This window comes from Garra rufa, chromosome 24, assembly GCF_049309525.1.
Source record: "Garra rufa chromosome 24, GarRuf1.0, whole genome shotgun sequence".
In the NCBI taxonomy this organism is placed as follows: Eukaryota; Metazoa; Chordata; class Actinopteri; order Cypriniformes; family Cyprinidae; genus Garra; species Garra rufa.
In genome coordinates this window covers 28,765,870-28,783,090 of record NC_133384.1, presented here as the reverse complement: position 1 = coordinate 28,783,090, position 17,221 = coordinate 28,765,870, and the positions used below count along the sequence as shown (strand labels likewise).

Below are 17,221 nucleotides of genomic sequence, written 5' to 3'. Positions count from 1 at the left end.
TCTCTTGACAAATAGACTCCACAATATGATGGGCTGCAGTTCATAAACCAGGTGGATTAAGAGCGAAAAAGCAATCTGATGAGAACCCCCACAATCAGAGGACAGAGGAGGCTTGTCATCTCCTGTAAGTTATCTTGACGTATAGGTTCATGACCCCGAACTAAACCAAAATGAGAGCCATCATTTTGAAACTCCGAAACTAAAAACTCAATTTTCTGTATTGTGAGCTCTCTGCACATGCCATAAGGAATGTTAAGGATTGAACAATACCGAAAAACTACACAAGGAGGTGCCATTAGAGTGACTTTCGTGAAAGCAGACGACTTCAGACAGAATTCCAGTTGCTGACTTTTTTGCCAAAATTAGAATTTTGTTATTATGGAAGACAATCAATCAATCAATCAATCAATCAATCAATACCTGTATTATAATTTGGTACTAAACGGATATACATACATTCTTAAAAATAAAGGTGCTTCACCACGCCATAGAAGAATCTTTTTTGTCTAAATCGTAAAGAACCATTGATTTCTGAAGAACCTTTCTGTTTCACAAAAGGTTCTCTGTGACAAAATGAGGTTCTTTAGTTTATCAAAAGGTAAGAAAGAGATGGTTGTTTAAAGGACCTTTGACTGAATGGTTCTTTGTGAAACCAATGATGAATCTTTTATGGCATCGCTTGAAGAACCTTTCAAAGCACCTTTATTTTTAAGAGATAGATGATGTACAATAATAAATCATTAGCTGAAAAGAAACCAGAGATGTACTTGTTCACAATTCTGAACTTTTTTCTTAGAATTGTGAGATATAAAAATGCAATTTCAAGTTATCAAGTAAGAACTGCGAAATATAAAGTCAGATTTATAGGATATTAACTCGCAATTTTTCACTTTTTTTTATATCTCGCTATTCTGACTTTATAACTCGCAATTGCGATTCTGATCGTATATATCATAATTCTTACTTTATAACTTGCAATTGCAAGTTTTTATCTCACAATTCTGAGACAAAAAGTTTGAATTACAGGTTTATATCCCACAATTGCAAGAAAAAGTCAGAATTATGAGATTCAGACTTGCAATTCAGTGAAAAAAGTCAGAATTGTGAGTTTACATGTCGCTATTCTGACTTTATAATTTGCATCTGCAATTTTATATCTCACAAAAAGTAGAATTCTGTAATTCTGAAATTATATCTTCCACTTATTGCTTTATAACTCGCAATTGCATGTTTGTATCTCAGGTTTATATCCACCACTTGTGAGAAAGTCAGAATTCCAAGATACAAACATGCAATTCTGACTTTATAACGCGCAATTGCGATTATATATCTCACATGAGAGAAAAAAAGTCGGAATAGCGAGTTTGTATCTTATAATTCTGACTTTGTAACCCACAATTGCGATATCTCAAAATTCTGAGAAATAAAGTCAGAATTGCCAATTTATATCCCATAATTCTGACTTTATATCTCACAATTCTGACTTTGTAACTTACAATTGCGATATTTCAAAATTATAAGAAAAAAACTGAATAGCCAGTTTATATCACGTAATTCTGACTTTATATTTCATGATTATTACTTTATAACTCACAACTGCAAGTTTATATCTCACAATTTGCAAGAAAAAAGAAAAAAAGTCAGAATTTTGAGATAAAAAGTCGCAATTCATTTTTTTTTATTAAGTGAAGGAAACAGGCTTCCATAAAATCAGGATTTCTGGAAAATGTATAAATTCAAATTGTTTGCACAAAATAAAATTAAAGGCATAGTGAACCTCTAAATCTGTATGGCTTTCTTTTATAAAACACAATAGAAGATACTTTGAAAACTGTCTTAGTATTATTTTTGTCTCTGCAATAAAAGTTGGTGGGATCCATATATCTACTACTGCTGAGTAAATAAAGTCATACAGGTTTGGATCAACATGAGGGTGAGTAAATCGAGACAGAATTTTCCTTTTGGATGAACTATGCCTTTAAGTTTAAAAAATGTGTTGCATTATTTAATATAAATATGTAAAGCTCAGTAAAAAAATATGTACTAAATATGTAAAAACTATTTGCCTGCATCTTTACAGAATAGAGCAGGAAGTTGCAGATCTGGAGACACAAGAGCTGGAGCTTTCTGCAAAAGAGGAGATTCTTCTGAAAAAACTGAAGGAGGTTGAGAAAACTCCAGAGGACATCATAAAGGTATTGCTTGTGTAATCACTTTAACGGGCCTGGAGACTCCTTACTGCTTATTACAACACCGAGCCACTTAAATTGGATCAGCTTCTGAGTTGTGAAACAGGGGAAATCATTACAATGCAGCATGCTGTGAACATGCCCCTCGGTTTCAAACTGACGTCAAGAGAAAATTGTTTGATGCCAATTGCTGCTGTGAGGGAAGGATCGGTTTGCGTGAAATGTGATCTGGTGTGTTTTGTATGGTATGAAACTTGGTTTTGTTCTTCTTATCTCTTCTTCAAATCCGGTTTTGGCACTCCACAAACTACTGTATTTCCCCACAGGAAGTAAACGCAAATATCCGACCAGGTAAAAAAAATTCTATTTTTGGTTTACTGCTATTTGTACATTCCTTCCCATGAGACTTTCTCAACAGACACTTCTTACAGAGCCGGTCCAATACATCTACACTGCCATACCTGATGTCCCAAAGTGCTATACTCCCAAAACCACGAGGAGAAGCATCACAGCAGGAAAACATGAAACTGATGAAGAACAGGAGAAAAAAGGTAGGCTTTTGTTTACACCACTGACTATTTGCTGATATAATGAGCACTTGAAATATTGCACAAATATGTCAGGATGTTTAGACAGTGCAAACATGTCATCAAACTGTCCACTTCTGTAATTATAGCAGTCCAAGGTACATAAATGCTGTTTTCGTTTTTTAATAAAGAAAAAAAAAAAACATGAGAAAGATGTTATCCATGACTGTAATTATGGGCATGACACAGAATTATGAAAGAGGCCCAATAATCAAAATATCACCAGCTGAACAGGATATTATATCTAGCTACAGACTGCAAGATGACACATTTTTTTTTATTAAAGCAATAAGCCACAAGAGCTCATGTGTTAGAATGTTTTTACCAGTGTTGGGGGAGTTACGTAATCAGATTACTTTTTTTAAAGTAACTTTTAAATTCAATTTAAATTCGAAATTCGAATTTTGTAAATTTAAATTCACCGACACTTCACTTGTTGAGAGAAACTGAGAGTGAAATGTAGATCAGAGGCACTTCCTTCAGGCTGAGGCTTGTTAGTTTCATTTTTGGTGTGAAAGGGCTTTTACAGTTGCCAAAAATATACAGTTGAAATGTTAATTCTTTTACCAAAATAAGAGGGATCATATAAAATACATGTTATTTTTTAATTAATACTGACCTGAATAAGATATTTCACATAAAATACATTTACATATACTCCACAAGAGAAAATAATAGTTGAATTTATAAAAATGACCCTGTTCAAAAGTTTACATACATTACATTACTGCTGTTCTTCAGAAAAATCCTTCTGGTGCCACAAATTCTTTGGTTTTTCAGCATTTTTGTGTATTTGAACCCTTTCCAACAATGACTGTATGATTTTGAGATCCATCCTTTCACACTGAGGACAACTGAGGGACTCATATGCAACTATTACAGAAGGTTCAAACACTCACTGATGCTCCAGAAGAAAAAACGATGCATTAAGAGCCGGGGGTGAAAACTTTTGAACAAATTGAGTATGTGTACGTTTTTTTCTTATTTTGCTTAAATATCATATTTGTTTTATTAGTACTGTCCTTTAGAAGCTACAGAAGATATTTAAATGTTCTCCAGAAGACAAAATAAGTTGAATTTACTCTAATCTTTAAATTCAGAAAGTTTTCACCCCTGGCTCCTAATGAATCGTGTTTCCTTCTGGAGCATCAGTGAGCATTTGAACCTTCTGTAATAGTTGCATATCAGTCCCTTAGTTGTCCTCAGTGTGAAAAGAGGATCTTAAAATCATACAGTCATTGTTGGAAAATAATTTTTGGGACCTGAAGGATTTTTCTGAAGAACAGCGGGCAGTTTAACTGTTCAGGACAAACAAGGAACTCATGAACAACTATCACTAAACAAAAACAAAAAACAGCTGTGGAATATTCAGGTAACAACACGGTTGTTATATATATTGAGGATCAGGTGTATGTGAAGTTTTGAACAGAGTAATTTTCATAAATTCAACTATTATGTAAATATTCTGACTACATGTAAACATCTTTTATGTTAAATATCATTTCAGGTCAGTACTAAATAAAAAATAACAAGCATTTTGTATGATCCCACTTATTTTGGTAAAATAATTAACATTTGCATATTCTGCAAGGTGTATGAACACTTTTGACTTCAACTGTAAATTTTGGGATTTTTGTTATTAAAAATAAATGAACAAGCCCAGCTCAGGTGACAAAAAGTAATGCAAAAGTAATATAATAATGCATACTTTTCATAAAAAGTAACTAAGTAACGCAATTAGTTACTTTTTTATGAAGTAACGCAATATTGTAATGCATTACTTTTTTAAGTTTTCACTGGTTTACATTGATATCAATAAAAATGTTTCTTGAGCAGCAAATCAGCATATTAGAATGATTTCTAATGGATCATGTGAGACTGAAGACTGAAGTAATGATGCTGAAAATTCAGCTTTACCATCACAGGAATAAACTTACATTTGAAAATGTTTTAAAATAGAAAACTTTTTGTAAATTTTAATAATAGTTCACAATATTGTAGTGTGTTTTTAGTCTATTTTTCATATAAACGCTGCCTTGGTAAAAATATAGTAAGAAACCTCTTTCAAAAACATTTAAACATTGATAAATATTTTTTATACATTACATTTGGTTTGTGTTTAACACTGTTATTTCCTTTCAGCTGCATACACCATGAAGATCAGTGTGGAAAAAGATCTCCGCACCGGTGAGAGTCACATCCTCTCCACAGCCACCATCGCACCTCTGGATCTCCAAGAACAAGGCATCAAAATCTATGATGATGGGCATAAATCTGTCTATGCTTTGCCACCTGATGGACGGGACTCCCAGAACGACATGAATGAGATGAGCTCTCTTGAAGTAGAGGAACTTCTAATGAAGGCCTCTGAGAAGAAAGACCCAACAGATGTGGAATACCATGAACCTGTGTTTTCAAGCCCATTCAGTCGACCTACAACCCCTCAGAGGACAGAAAGAGGCTACATCAGCCTTCAGGGCCTTCAGATGCCCAACAAGAACCAGAGTCCCTTTCAGGCTGAGAACTTTCCCAAACAAGAAGCTCTTGTCTACTTTGGCACCAACCAACAAGTTCAAAATGGATCATGTGCTAACAGCGAATACAGCGGCATAACCAGAATCAGCCCAGCATCTTCTCCCACACAAGAGTATGAGGAACAGCATCGGGTAACTCCAACGGCAGACTCCGGGTTGGGATTTGGAAGGTATTCACCTCTTAATCCAAAGGAAGACTCCAGTCTCAACCTCGTGAGCTTCCTCCCTACTGAGGTGGAATCTGGTGAACCTGTTACCATGATCTTCATGGGTTATCAGAATGTTGAATCAGATGAAGAAGATGAAGGAATACAAGCTGAACTGGTAGTTATTAGTGATGATGATGAAGATCCTGAGGAAGCCACTTTGTCGTACCATCCTCTGGGCTACCGCAGCAAGATCTTCAAACCCAACAGTACGGTACACCGCTCTGAGATCAGGCCTGGTGGCATTAGAATGTCCAGCTCTGGAAGACAGATGCTTGGAAATGAAACCAAAGACACAGGTACCATTCGAAGAGTGAGAAGACACTTTGGTTTCTAATTCCATACTAACTTCTCAGTTCCTCACATTTTTTGAGTTATTGGTAACACTTTACAGTAAGGTTCCATATGTTAACATCACAGGATATTTCATGGAAAGCTTTTCATAATTTAAAGGGATAGTTCACCCAAAAATGAAAATTCTGTCATTAATTACTCACTTTCATGTCATTTCAAACCCGTAAGACCTTCGTTCACCTTCAGAACACATTTTTGAGGGCCTAAACATACTAAAAAACTCACGAAACTTTTCACACATGCCAAAACTGGGGAAAATTTACATCTGATATGGGTCACAGAAGTTAGTATGTCAAAATGGCTCAATAGCGCTACCTATAAAATGTCAACAAAGTGCCTCTCAAGCTACATTTCACGTACATGTATGAAATTCAGTAGACAGATGTAACACAAATACCTACAAAAAAGTCCCTCACTATGAGGTCCGAAACCCAACAGGAAGTCTGTTATTTTATTTTTTCTCCAAGTTTTGTGCTGTTTTTGCCATTTTCTGGCATTGAATTTAAATGAACTTCTCCTACAGATTTAAACATATCAACACCAAATTTGGTCAGTCTAATTTAAAGCCCTTTGTGACATTAAATTAAAGTTTTCGTTGAAGGGCGTGTCAATGGCGGCCAGACGAACTTCAGTGTTTCACCATGAAACAGGAAGTTGTTACAATTCAGGCATACAATGTCCGATCTGCCCCAAACTTCACGTTTGATAAGAGTTCTCCTGAACACATGACCATGCCTATATTCAGTTATAGTAATGTAACAAACTCTTTCAAGAGAGATTAAATTACATCAACACTATAATTTGTCAGTCTAATCTAAAGGCCTTTGTGATGTTTAATTGCAAAGATCTTGAGTTTCATTAAAGGAACATGCCACAATTTTTTATAATAGGCTGATTTTCCAATTCCCCTAGACGTTAAACAGTTGAGTTTTACCGTTTTTGAATCCATTCAGCCGATCTCCAGGTCTGGCGGTAGCACTTTTAGCATAGCTTAGCATAGATCATTGAATCTGATTAGACCATTAGCATCTCACTCAAAAATGACCAAAGAGTTTTGATATTTTTCCTATTTAAAACTTGACTCTGTAGTTACATCGTTTACTAAGACAGACGGAAAATTAAAAGCTGTGATTTTCTAGGCCGATGTGGCTCTGAACTATGCTCTCATTCCGGCGTAATAATCAAGGAACTTTGCTGCCGTACCATGGGTGCAGCAGGCCCAATGATATTACGCAGTGCCTGAAAGTGACCGGCACTACGTTTGTGTAGTTGCAGAATTGCAGCCGGCAGAGTTGACAGCTGCATAATAACATTGTGCCTGCTGCACCCATGGTTCGACAACAAAGTTCCTTGATTATTATGTTTTTGGATCCCAAAGTTATTTTACAGAGTGTTCCACAGAAGAAAGAAAATCATACAGGTTTGAAACTACATGAGTAAATTATGGGTGTACTCACACTAGGCACGGTTGCCGTGAACCAGGCTCGAGTACGATTGTCCCCCCTCCCCACTCCCCCTCTGGCCTGCACTCACATTGGGTTTCAGCATTCGTGCCGGAGCACGCTTACGTCATTATGTTGCGATGGTTTCAGGATAAACAGGAAGAGCAACGCTCGCGCTGAACGTGAAATAGTTTACTTTGTGGATAATTATTTTAAATCGTTTGGTCCGTGGTGGTCCACAGTCCTCTCAACACGTATTGTTAAACAGGTCTATCGCCTTTGTGGCATGAAAATTTTCACGCAATCGTGTTGCTCGTATGAGGTTTTCAATTACCAGCTGAAGTGCAGCAATGACTTTGCAGCTTTGATTACAGACTACAAAAACTTGATTACCTCACAAAAGCGTGATATCACGTGTCCTGTTCCGTGCTTCAGTACGGTTGGCGCTCACACTGCATGCAAACCGTGCCCGAGTCCAACTGAACCGTGCTCTGGCCCACCTCTTCCAAGCGGGCCAGGGACGGCTAAATGATTCAAACTGCCTAGTGTGAGTACACCCTATGACAGAATTTTCATTTTTCCCTTTAATGCATCAGGTATCATGAACAACCACTTTCATAGCATTTATTCATCTTGGTTAGCAATAAACAATTAAAATAATTGATTGAAAAATGTTCATTCTTAGTTCATGATACTTAATTCTTTAACTGATGTAGAACCTTACTGTAACTTTAAGAAAGAAAAGAAGCATTACTGACAGCCAGACCACTTAAAATACAAGACTTATAATCAGCTAAAATGTGACCCTGGACCACAAAACCAGTCTTAAGTAATACGGGTATATTTGTAGCAATAACCAAAAATACATTGTATAGGTCAAAATTATCGATTTTACTTTTATGCAAAAAATCATTAGGATATTAAGTAAAGATCATGTTCCATTGAGATATTTTGTAAATTTCCTTATGTAAATATATCAAAACTTAATTTTTGATTAGTAATATGCATTGATAAGGACTTCATTTGGACAACTTTAAAGGCGATTTTCAAACAGCTGCATCTCAGCCAAATATTGGTATATCCTAACAACCAATGGAAAGCTTAATTATTCAGCTTTAAGATGCTATATAAATCTCAATTTCAAATTACCCTTATGACTGGTTTTGTAGTCCTGGGTCACAAATATCCATCAGAGGAGTACTTAAGTGAACCTTTCTCCTCAAGTAAACTCTTGCAGCTTTACTTCCACCTAGTGGTTCGTATCTTCACATTTTGTCAGAATTTAAAGCATCCAGATTTAGAAAAATGCATGGCATGCATGAAATGAAACTTACTGCTTGTCTAATAACAACTGGATTGTTTTTATATGATTAATAAAATGAATAAATTTATGCTTTGACATTAACTTGCTGCTGTCATGCTCTTTTGTGTACATTGACTGTTTTTGAAGCAATACAATAGGATTCACTAACCAGAGTTCACAGACTTAGGATTTACCATAACACAAAAATGTTTATTTTTAAAAGTAAGGGCAGCTGCAGTCATTTGTAAATTTAATGTGTCCGACTTTTGGTCCCATCTGCTTCCAGCTGTTTTTAGCTGTACAAAACAGTGTTGCTTCTTGTTATTGCAAGCTGTTCTGTCTTATTTTAATATATGATCTTAATTATGAACACAATGGTTTACTGCACTTTGATATTCTTCTCTTTATTTCCCTTTAGCCAAACATTACCAGAAAACAGCTTACTTCCACTTTGAAAAATAAGGTGGATATAGTTTATGCCAAAAATAAACGCAAAAACAAAAACAAAAAAACAGGTAACACTGCCACCGCCTAAAGTAAAACGATTCAGAAAAGTCACCAATGCCATATGCCATAGTCACTTATTGTAGTAATTTCTATATGGTATTGTGGCAGAAGCTATGGTTACCATTGTAAATGTATGTAATGGCTGATAAAACATAATGGCTTTCTTAGATATCTTTCTGAACCATTTTTCATTCTTTATTTTGTTTTATTATAGGTTCCGCCATTTCCGACAGCTAATGTGTGTTTCAGGATCGTTTTGTCGTTTTCTTTTTCACTAGCAGAGTAATGCACCGTTCCCGTCCATCAGCTATAATTGAGCACTTTGTCCTTGGTAGCTTTTAAGACGTTGTGTCTGCTCAAGAGGTCTTTCATAACATCTGCTAAAGAGAGTGTTATGTAATAATCCTTGGCTTGCGTTACGTAAGCTGCAAAATGAATGCTAAAATCCTCAACGTTCTGCATATTCATTGTTTTCTCTGTTTTGTCATCCCCTGATTTTGGCACGCCAGTGTAGGATAAATGTGTTAACTGCAATCCCATCATCCTGTCTAATGACAGACCGCACACAAATCAATTGATGTAATTGATCGATTGGAATAAACTGTATTTTGATTGGCTTGAAATGACCTAACCACCTGCATGCAGGATATCTAGTTGTGGTTAATCTGAAATATTCTTACTGTCCTTTCCACAGCGCTGCCAATCAAACTGTCTCAGCTAGGAAAGTACATGTAAGCTCTTCAAAGCAAGATTACCATGTCGACATCTTGCATTTCCTGATGTGGATGAAACGGACTGAGAGACTGATCTGAAAAAAAAAATTGCTTATGACATGAATCATATTTGAGTGCCAAAAACAGCATTTGTCCATTACTTTGTGCTTGTACATAATGTTCTTCAGTTGACTGTTCTGTAATTTATGTTGTTGTTTTTTCTTTTTTTAATCAAAGTGGGGAAAGGAAAAAAGAGAGATAATAATTTATATATTTTTGTCTCTTCTCAAAACTTGCCCTTTGCAGAGGCAAATTTTCATATTTTGGTGACTTAATGGAATGCAACAGAAATAATATTTTTTATCTTTTTTTTTGAAAAATACAATATGCTATAATTATATACATTTTAATCAGTGCTCACATTTTCTATTAAAAAACATACCCTGCCATTCAAAAGTCAGTAAGATTTTATTTTATTTTTATTTTTTTTTTGAAGAATGCTCATCAAGGCTGCATTTATTTGATCAAAAATCCCCCCCCAAAAAACAGTAATATGTATGTAAAAAAAATGTGAAATATTATTACAGTTCAAAATAATGGTTTTCTATTTTAATGTATTTTAAAATCTAATTTATTCCAGTGATGCAAAGCTGAATTTTCATCAGCCATTACTCCAGACTTCAGTGTCACATGATCCTTTAGTAATCATTCTAATATGCTAATTTATTACTTTTATTATCATTGCTGGAAACAGTTGTGCTGCTTAATATTTTTTTGGAACCTGTGATTCTTTTTTCAGAATTCTTTGATGACTAAAAAGTTAAAAAAGAACTGCATTTATTTAAAATAGAATTCTTTTCTACCAATATAATACTTTGCTGTTACTTTTTATGAATTTAACACATCCTTGGTGAATAAAAGTATTAATATCTTTCAAAAAAAGAAAGAATACAAATTTGCTGACCACAAATTTTTAAATGGTAGTTTATATTGTTTCAAAAGTTTTCTGTTTTACATAAATACAGATCTTTTAAACGTTTTATTTATTAAAGAATTCTGACAAAAACTATCACAGGTTCTGTTTTTAACTGTTTTTAACATTGAAAATAATTCAGCATATTAGAATGATTTCTGAAAGATTGTGTGATGCTGAAGACTGCAGTAATGATGCTGGAAATTCAGTTTTGCATTATGAGAATAAATTTAAAATATATTCACATAGAAAACAGTTATTTTACATTGAAATAATATTTCACAATATTACTGTTTGTTTTTTTTATAAGAAAATAAATGCAGCCTTCATGAGCATAATAATCTTCTTTAAAAGAAAATTAAAAAATAGTACTGATTTTATTCAGAAAACAATTTATATGTGACCCTGGACCACAAAATCTTAAGTAGCATGGGTATATTTGTAGCAATAGCCAAAAATACATTGCATGGGTCAAAATTATGCCAAAAATCATTAGGATATTAAGTAAAGATCATGTTCCAGGAAGATATTTAGTTTTTTGAAGATAATCTCCAATCGTAAATATATCACAACTTTATTTTTGATTAGTAATATGCATTGCTAAGAACTTCATTTGGACAACTTTAAAGGTGATTTTCTTAAATTTTGATTTTTTTGCACCCTCAGATTCTAGATTTTCTAATAGTTGAATCTCAGCCAAATATTGTCCTATTTTACCAAAACAATACATCAATAGAAAGCATATTTATTCAGCTTTCATATGATTTATAAATCTCAATTTCAGAAAAACTGACCATTATGACTGGTTTTGTGGTTTATTTTGGAAGTAAATGTATCCTGTCTAGATATTTTTACAGTAAAACGACAAAAGTACTGATTAGTAATATTATTTTTCGTCTCTTTGTTGGCATTACTCACATTAAAATTGGTCTAAAAGAAGTGACAAATGTTTACAACTACAATACAACATAAAAAAATAATATTTCAACATATTTTTAATCAGTGCTGTCATCATATTTAGTACAAAAATATATAAACATCCCTAAAAAAATAATTTTATTTTATTTTTAATAGTATTAAATAAATTAAGAAATGTTTCAGACAATATGATATTTTCACAACTGTTTACATTGTTTACAACTGCCATATTATTTCTGAGTCACCCGATCTTAAACTTTGCCACTACGTCAGTGCAGAGGGCAGGTTTTGTGAGGACAGTCATAAACCGTATTACGAACATTTCTCTAAAGATGAGAAACCCATTACATGAAACCTTGAGAATATGCTTGATTGACAGAAAGCTTTTAAGAAATTCCTTGTGCGACTGTGTGCGTGTGTCGGAACGGCTGAGGCTGCTCAGCTATTGGCTGTTTCTGCTACATTCAGAGTAAGTCACAGTCTCTGTGGTTACAGAGAAGCAGAGCTTCAGCCAAGACAGAATCGCTGAGCACATACCTGTCCTCTCTCTGCTCGTATCACAACAAGGTAGGACACTGAGAACTTTATGAATAGTCAGACTTGTGCTTTAAGAAAACGAATATGGGGTGAATGAACTTGTTTAGATGTCATGTTGTTGATTTTATATGGAGTTTGTGCTGGATTGCTGTTATATTTTGTCTGTGGTGCTGTAAAGAATGTAATATTATTGAGATGTTATGACAAACAGATGCTAAACACAATAGATTTGTGTTGATATGGTTTAAAGAGACTTGATTTGTGTGCAAACAAGTGTGTGAGAGTGTGTACGCTTGCATGGGGTGATAGGTTTCTCACTGCAGTCTGTATTGTATTTTATATCGAACTTGATATTGTTGCATTATTAATGTGAGAAATAAGATGGGAAAAGTACTTGCTATGTATACTGTATTTTTATGAGTCATGGATTTTTAAGAATTATCGATTAGTCCTATTAATAAAACTATTATTTTGGGCTTGTATTTTTCAACGTCCTCTCTGATTTGACCCTGGAGTGTGAAAATGCTGCTGTCGCTGTGAAACAACCTCAGAAAAAGAAGCTGTGAAAGTTTAATTAATCCCAGGCTGCTTGTACAAACCTCAAGCACTTCTGAAAACGTGGAATACGAGATCTGAGATGTTGTCAGACAACATCAGCACTGGGCTTCTCAGTTCAATGTGTGTGTGTGTGGGTGTGAGTGTGTGTTTTAGAGTGAATTAAAGTGTCCGCGTGGGTGAGTGGAGGCGTGTGTGTGTGTGTGTGTGTGTGTGTGTGTGTGTGTGTGTGTGTGTGTGTGTGTGTGTGTGTGTGTGTGTCTGTGTGTGTGTGTGTGTGTGTGTGTGTGTGTGTGTGTGTGTGCCTGGGGTAAATGTGAGACAGGGATGGATCCTCTTTGGAAATGATTACAGATGAGAATGTCTCCTGCTCTATTTCATCCTTGCATTAATGCTGAGAAGAGCAGAAAGCTGCCACATGAACTGCTATTAATATGTCAGCAAAAAATATGGATAACATTTTCTAAGCCTATATGCATAAATGTATAAAATGCAGTGTATTCATAATGGCTTATATAACTTAATAGAATTTAAAACCAGGTATGTTACTTTAAGTAACTGAAGAATAAATTTACTAAATTACAAGTAATGAATTATTTTCTTTAGTAAATTGTAATTATTTATATATATATATATATATATATATATATATATATATATATTGGAAATAGAGAATGCATATAAAATGATCTAATTATAAAACTAGTTAAATTGCTATAGATATAATTTGTATAAATATTATAAAATTAATATATTTAATATTTTTCATTTTTAATTGTTATCCTTTTCTATGAAGTCTAAAAAATTTATCAAATTTTATTTATGGATAATAAAAGAATATAAAAATTTTACTTAAAGAAATAGAGAAAGTACATAACAATTATCTATTTATAAAACTAGTTAAATTACAATATAATACAGTATAATTTGTATAAATATTATACGTTTAAAATTTTTAATTTTTAATTGTAACCCTTGGTAATAGATATAATTGTAATATAATAATAATTGTGTGTGTGTGTGTAAATATTATATTATTTATACATATACATATATATATATACACACACACACACACACACACACACATAAATATTTGGTGAAATTTGGTTATTTTTCTGTGAAACTTATATTTTATAACATTTCTACAAATTATATGTAATTATGCAAAATAATTAAAAATATCATTATAAATATATATATATATATATATATATATATATATATACACACACATACATATATATGTTATAAAATAAAGAAATATTTCATATTTTTAATTTAGAATTTAGAATTTTAACACTTTCTATGAAGTCTAAAGAAGTTAGACTTTTATTTATTAAAATAATTATTTAATATAAAACTACGGTAATAGATACAATTGTGTTTGTGTGTGTGTTTATATATATATATATACACACACACACACACACACACACACACACAAATATTTTTCATTTATAATTTGTGTGTATATAATGTACTTTGGTGATTATTCTGTGTTTTTCTAAATAAATATATATATATTTATAATATTTATACAGATTATATGTAATTATGCAAACATTCTTAGAAATATCATTATACATAATTTTATATAAATACTGTTTATAAATACTCATATTTGGTGAAGGTCTAAAAACTGATCTGATCTGAACTTCATTCACATATCTTAATAAATATTTATTCTCTTCCTGTTTTAAAGCCACTATTTACTTACAAGCATCTTCGCAAAATAATGTATTGTAATCATGTAATTAATTGTCAATACTCACTATGTAAACAAAACCATTCAGGCTGATAAATCTCTCAAAATTCTCAGTTTGAGGCATTTGTATCTTAGTCGCAGTGCTCTAATGCCGCATAGTGACATTTTTCTCCTCTGAGAACATTGCCTTTCCATATCCAAGGGCTCCGTGCCAGTCACATATGTCTGAATGGCCACCTACGCTCTGGCCCCCCAGCACCTGTTACTGCGACGCTCCAAACAGGTTATTATTTCATCCTGAATAGAACAACCTTGAGCCTAAAATGCTCTTTTTCAATGGCCACACAAAAGCCACACAACTTTTTGCTACTGAAAATCTTTTTCTCAGTTGTATTTATTAGTAATAGCTCTGCCCCCAACTGTTACATTCCCCATGGCATGCCATCACTTCCTGGAAGGAGTCATTTAAGGAAATCAGAAAGTGACACATGACCTCACTGACAAGCCACTTATTGATCAGATGCAGCTGTTAACCAATCAGAGATGCCCTGAGGTGACCACTCTCGCAAACATCATTGACATCAGACCAACTCGCAATGACATTTCTGCCAATAACTCCTACATCAGACCAAGTTCGCTTCCTATACATGCATTCACAACGTATTTACTCAAGCCGAGTGTTTGTGGGTTCCACCGAGAAGATTTTCTTGGCAAGGTGGAGATGATCTCCTTCTGGCTCCTGTTTCTAAAGCTCACGGTAGGTACTGGGACACACTGGTACCTCCGTCTGCCTTCAATGCAAATGCTATCGTCGCTGAATAATTTATGGAATACAGATTGTCATGACACAACTGCTGAGACGGAGAGGGTGCGAGCGTGTTGAAGTTTTCTCACAAGCTGAGCTGCTAGAGGAGGAGTCGGGTAGGGGGGTGTTGCCATGGTAGTCAACACTTTACCGCTTGTCATTTTCATGATGCTTTGTGCCTTTGTGTAGCTTGATTGGGGTGAAATGGGCAGGCGCTGAAGTGGATGGTAATTTCACATAATTTTGACTGTTTTTAGTGGTCGCATTAGCATGCCGCTCGAGTTTTGAATGATTGTGGAGAATTTCATGCAGCGGTGGTAATTATGCCAAACGGGCGTCAAGAAAAGGCTAGACGCTGAAAGTATTTGTCCAAAGTGATGTAAACAGCTTATGAAATCTGTTAATGCTGTCAATTTGTGCATTTTGATTTCAGCACAACTTCCATATTGTACTGATAGCACGTTATGCTCAGCATGAAAGTGTGTAATTGTGGTTTTGATGTTCTGAGGGGAAAAAAATCCCGTTTTAATCCCCATGGCAGATGATTTCGTCTGTCAGAAAGAGTTTGAGCGTTAGATCACACATCACTTTGGCACTCAGCAGTTGGTACGAATGAGATCAGAAAAATCCATGTAAACAAACCACGCTGCCATGATCAAACGCTCTGCAGTGGCGCATCAACAAGACAAGACAAGCAACGACATGCGATGTGTGATTAATTCTTAATTCTCACATAATAATATCCCCTCTTTGTATAGAAATATGAAAGAAAAAAAACCTGCGGTCAGTGAAGATGCTCAGTCCCTCAAGGGATTTTTTCTTCTTCTTGCTCCTCTTCCTTTCCTGGTCTGATCCAGAGCCTGCTGATTATCTACAGGACAAAAGTTTGCCATGCATGAGGAGAAGAGCCAGTTCTGCAGTATTACATAATGACTCTACTTATTCCTGCCTACTATAACCCACTTTTGTAAAACAATTCACTGTAATAGTAAACAATACACTGGAACACTGGAATAATCTCATATAGGGCACAAATGCTGCATATTTTACATACGGAAGCCAAAGTGAACTTTAAACACCTGTACATGTTAAAAATACCTTTCACACTATGTTAAACAGATGTGCGATTTTGGTGCGAGTCGGTTCAAAAGGTAAGAAGTTGTATGCAGAATGAAACTAACACTTAACTAACCTGGTTTTTGAAGTGCTGTGCAATTACAACAACATGGTGCCTTTCAACACTTAAGTCACAAGATTAGGGTAAAAAAAAAACACACAGGCGTTGCTAGACGTGTTTAGAAGCGTTTCACTCACCCTTTTCATCTACGTACGTTCCTTTAAAATTTGTTTGATTTCTATTTTACATAAAAAGTGGTTGCAGTAAGGTATTTACGGTTATTTCACTTTGAATTCTATCCTTACCAGTCGGTTTCTCACATTAAATAGACGGTTATACGCTCCTCTCACAAAGGTTCCGTCTGAAAAGTTTCGTTAACGGTCATGGCGTTTGAATCGCGTATCTTCCGCTGATGCGAAATTATATTTTTCAGCGGGAAACGAATGACTCTCACGAACCGATGCTTTTAAGTGAATCACAAAAGCATAGCTCGACATATGATGCCTGAATCCAAAGATAACGCCCAAGTACTGATTCATAAGAGTCGGATCTTTTGGTGAATCAAAAGCAGTGACTTATTTTGTTTTCCATACCATACCGATACTTTTAAAGGCCAGTATTGTCTATATCAGTACCGATATGATACTTCTAAACTGAACTTTGAAATTATAAAACTTATTTAATTACTAAAAGTAAATTGGGTAAAAATATCCACACTAATTAACTTTTTATTTGAATCACATTTTTAACATTCAATATGCCTTAATTGCAGT

The 17,221-nt window shown here is 34.4% G+C and overlaps 1 protein-coding gene across 2 annotated transcripts in view; it reads left to right on the top strand.

Moving 5' to 3' along the window:
• Window positions 1–17,221, top strand: part of palmdb (palmdelphin b) — a 39,145-nt gene that overhangs the window by 14,731 nt on the left and 7,193 nt on the right. Inside the window, exon 5 of one of the 2 annotated variants that reach the window (XM_073831098.1) lies at window positions 2,081–2,195. In XM_073831098.1, coding sequence (XP_073687199.1) covers window positions 2,081–2,195 — 115 coding nt within the window. Of the gene's footprint in view, window positions 1–2,080; window positions 2,196–9,871; window positions 12,294–17,221 lie in introns of those variants that run through there. The other variant, XM_073831099.1, reaches the window with a different exon arrangement.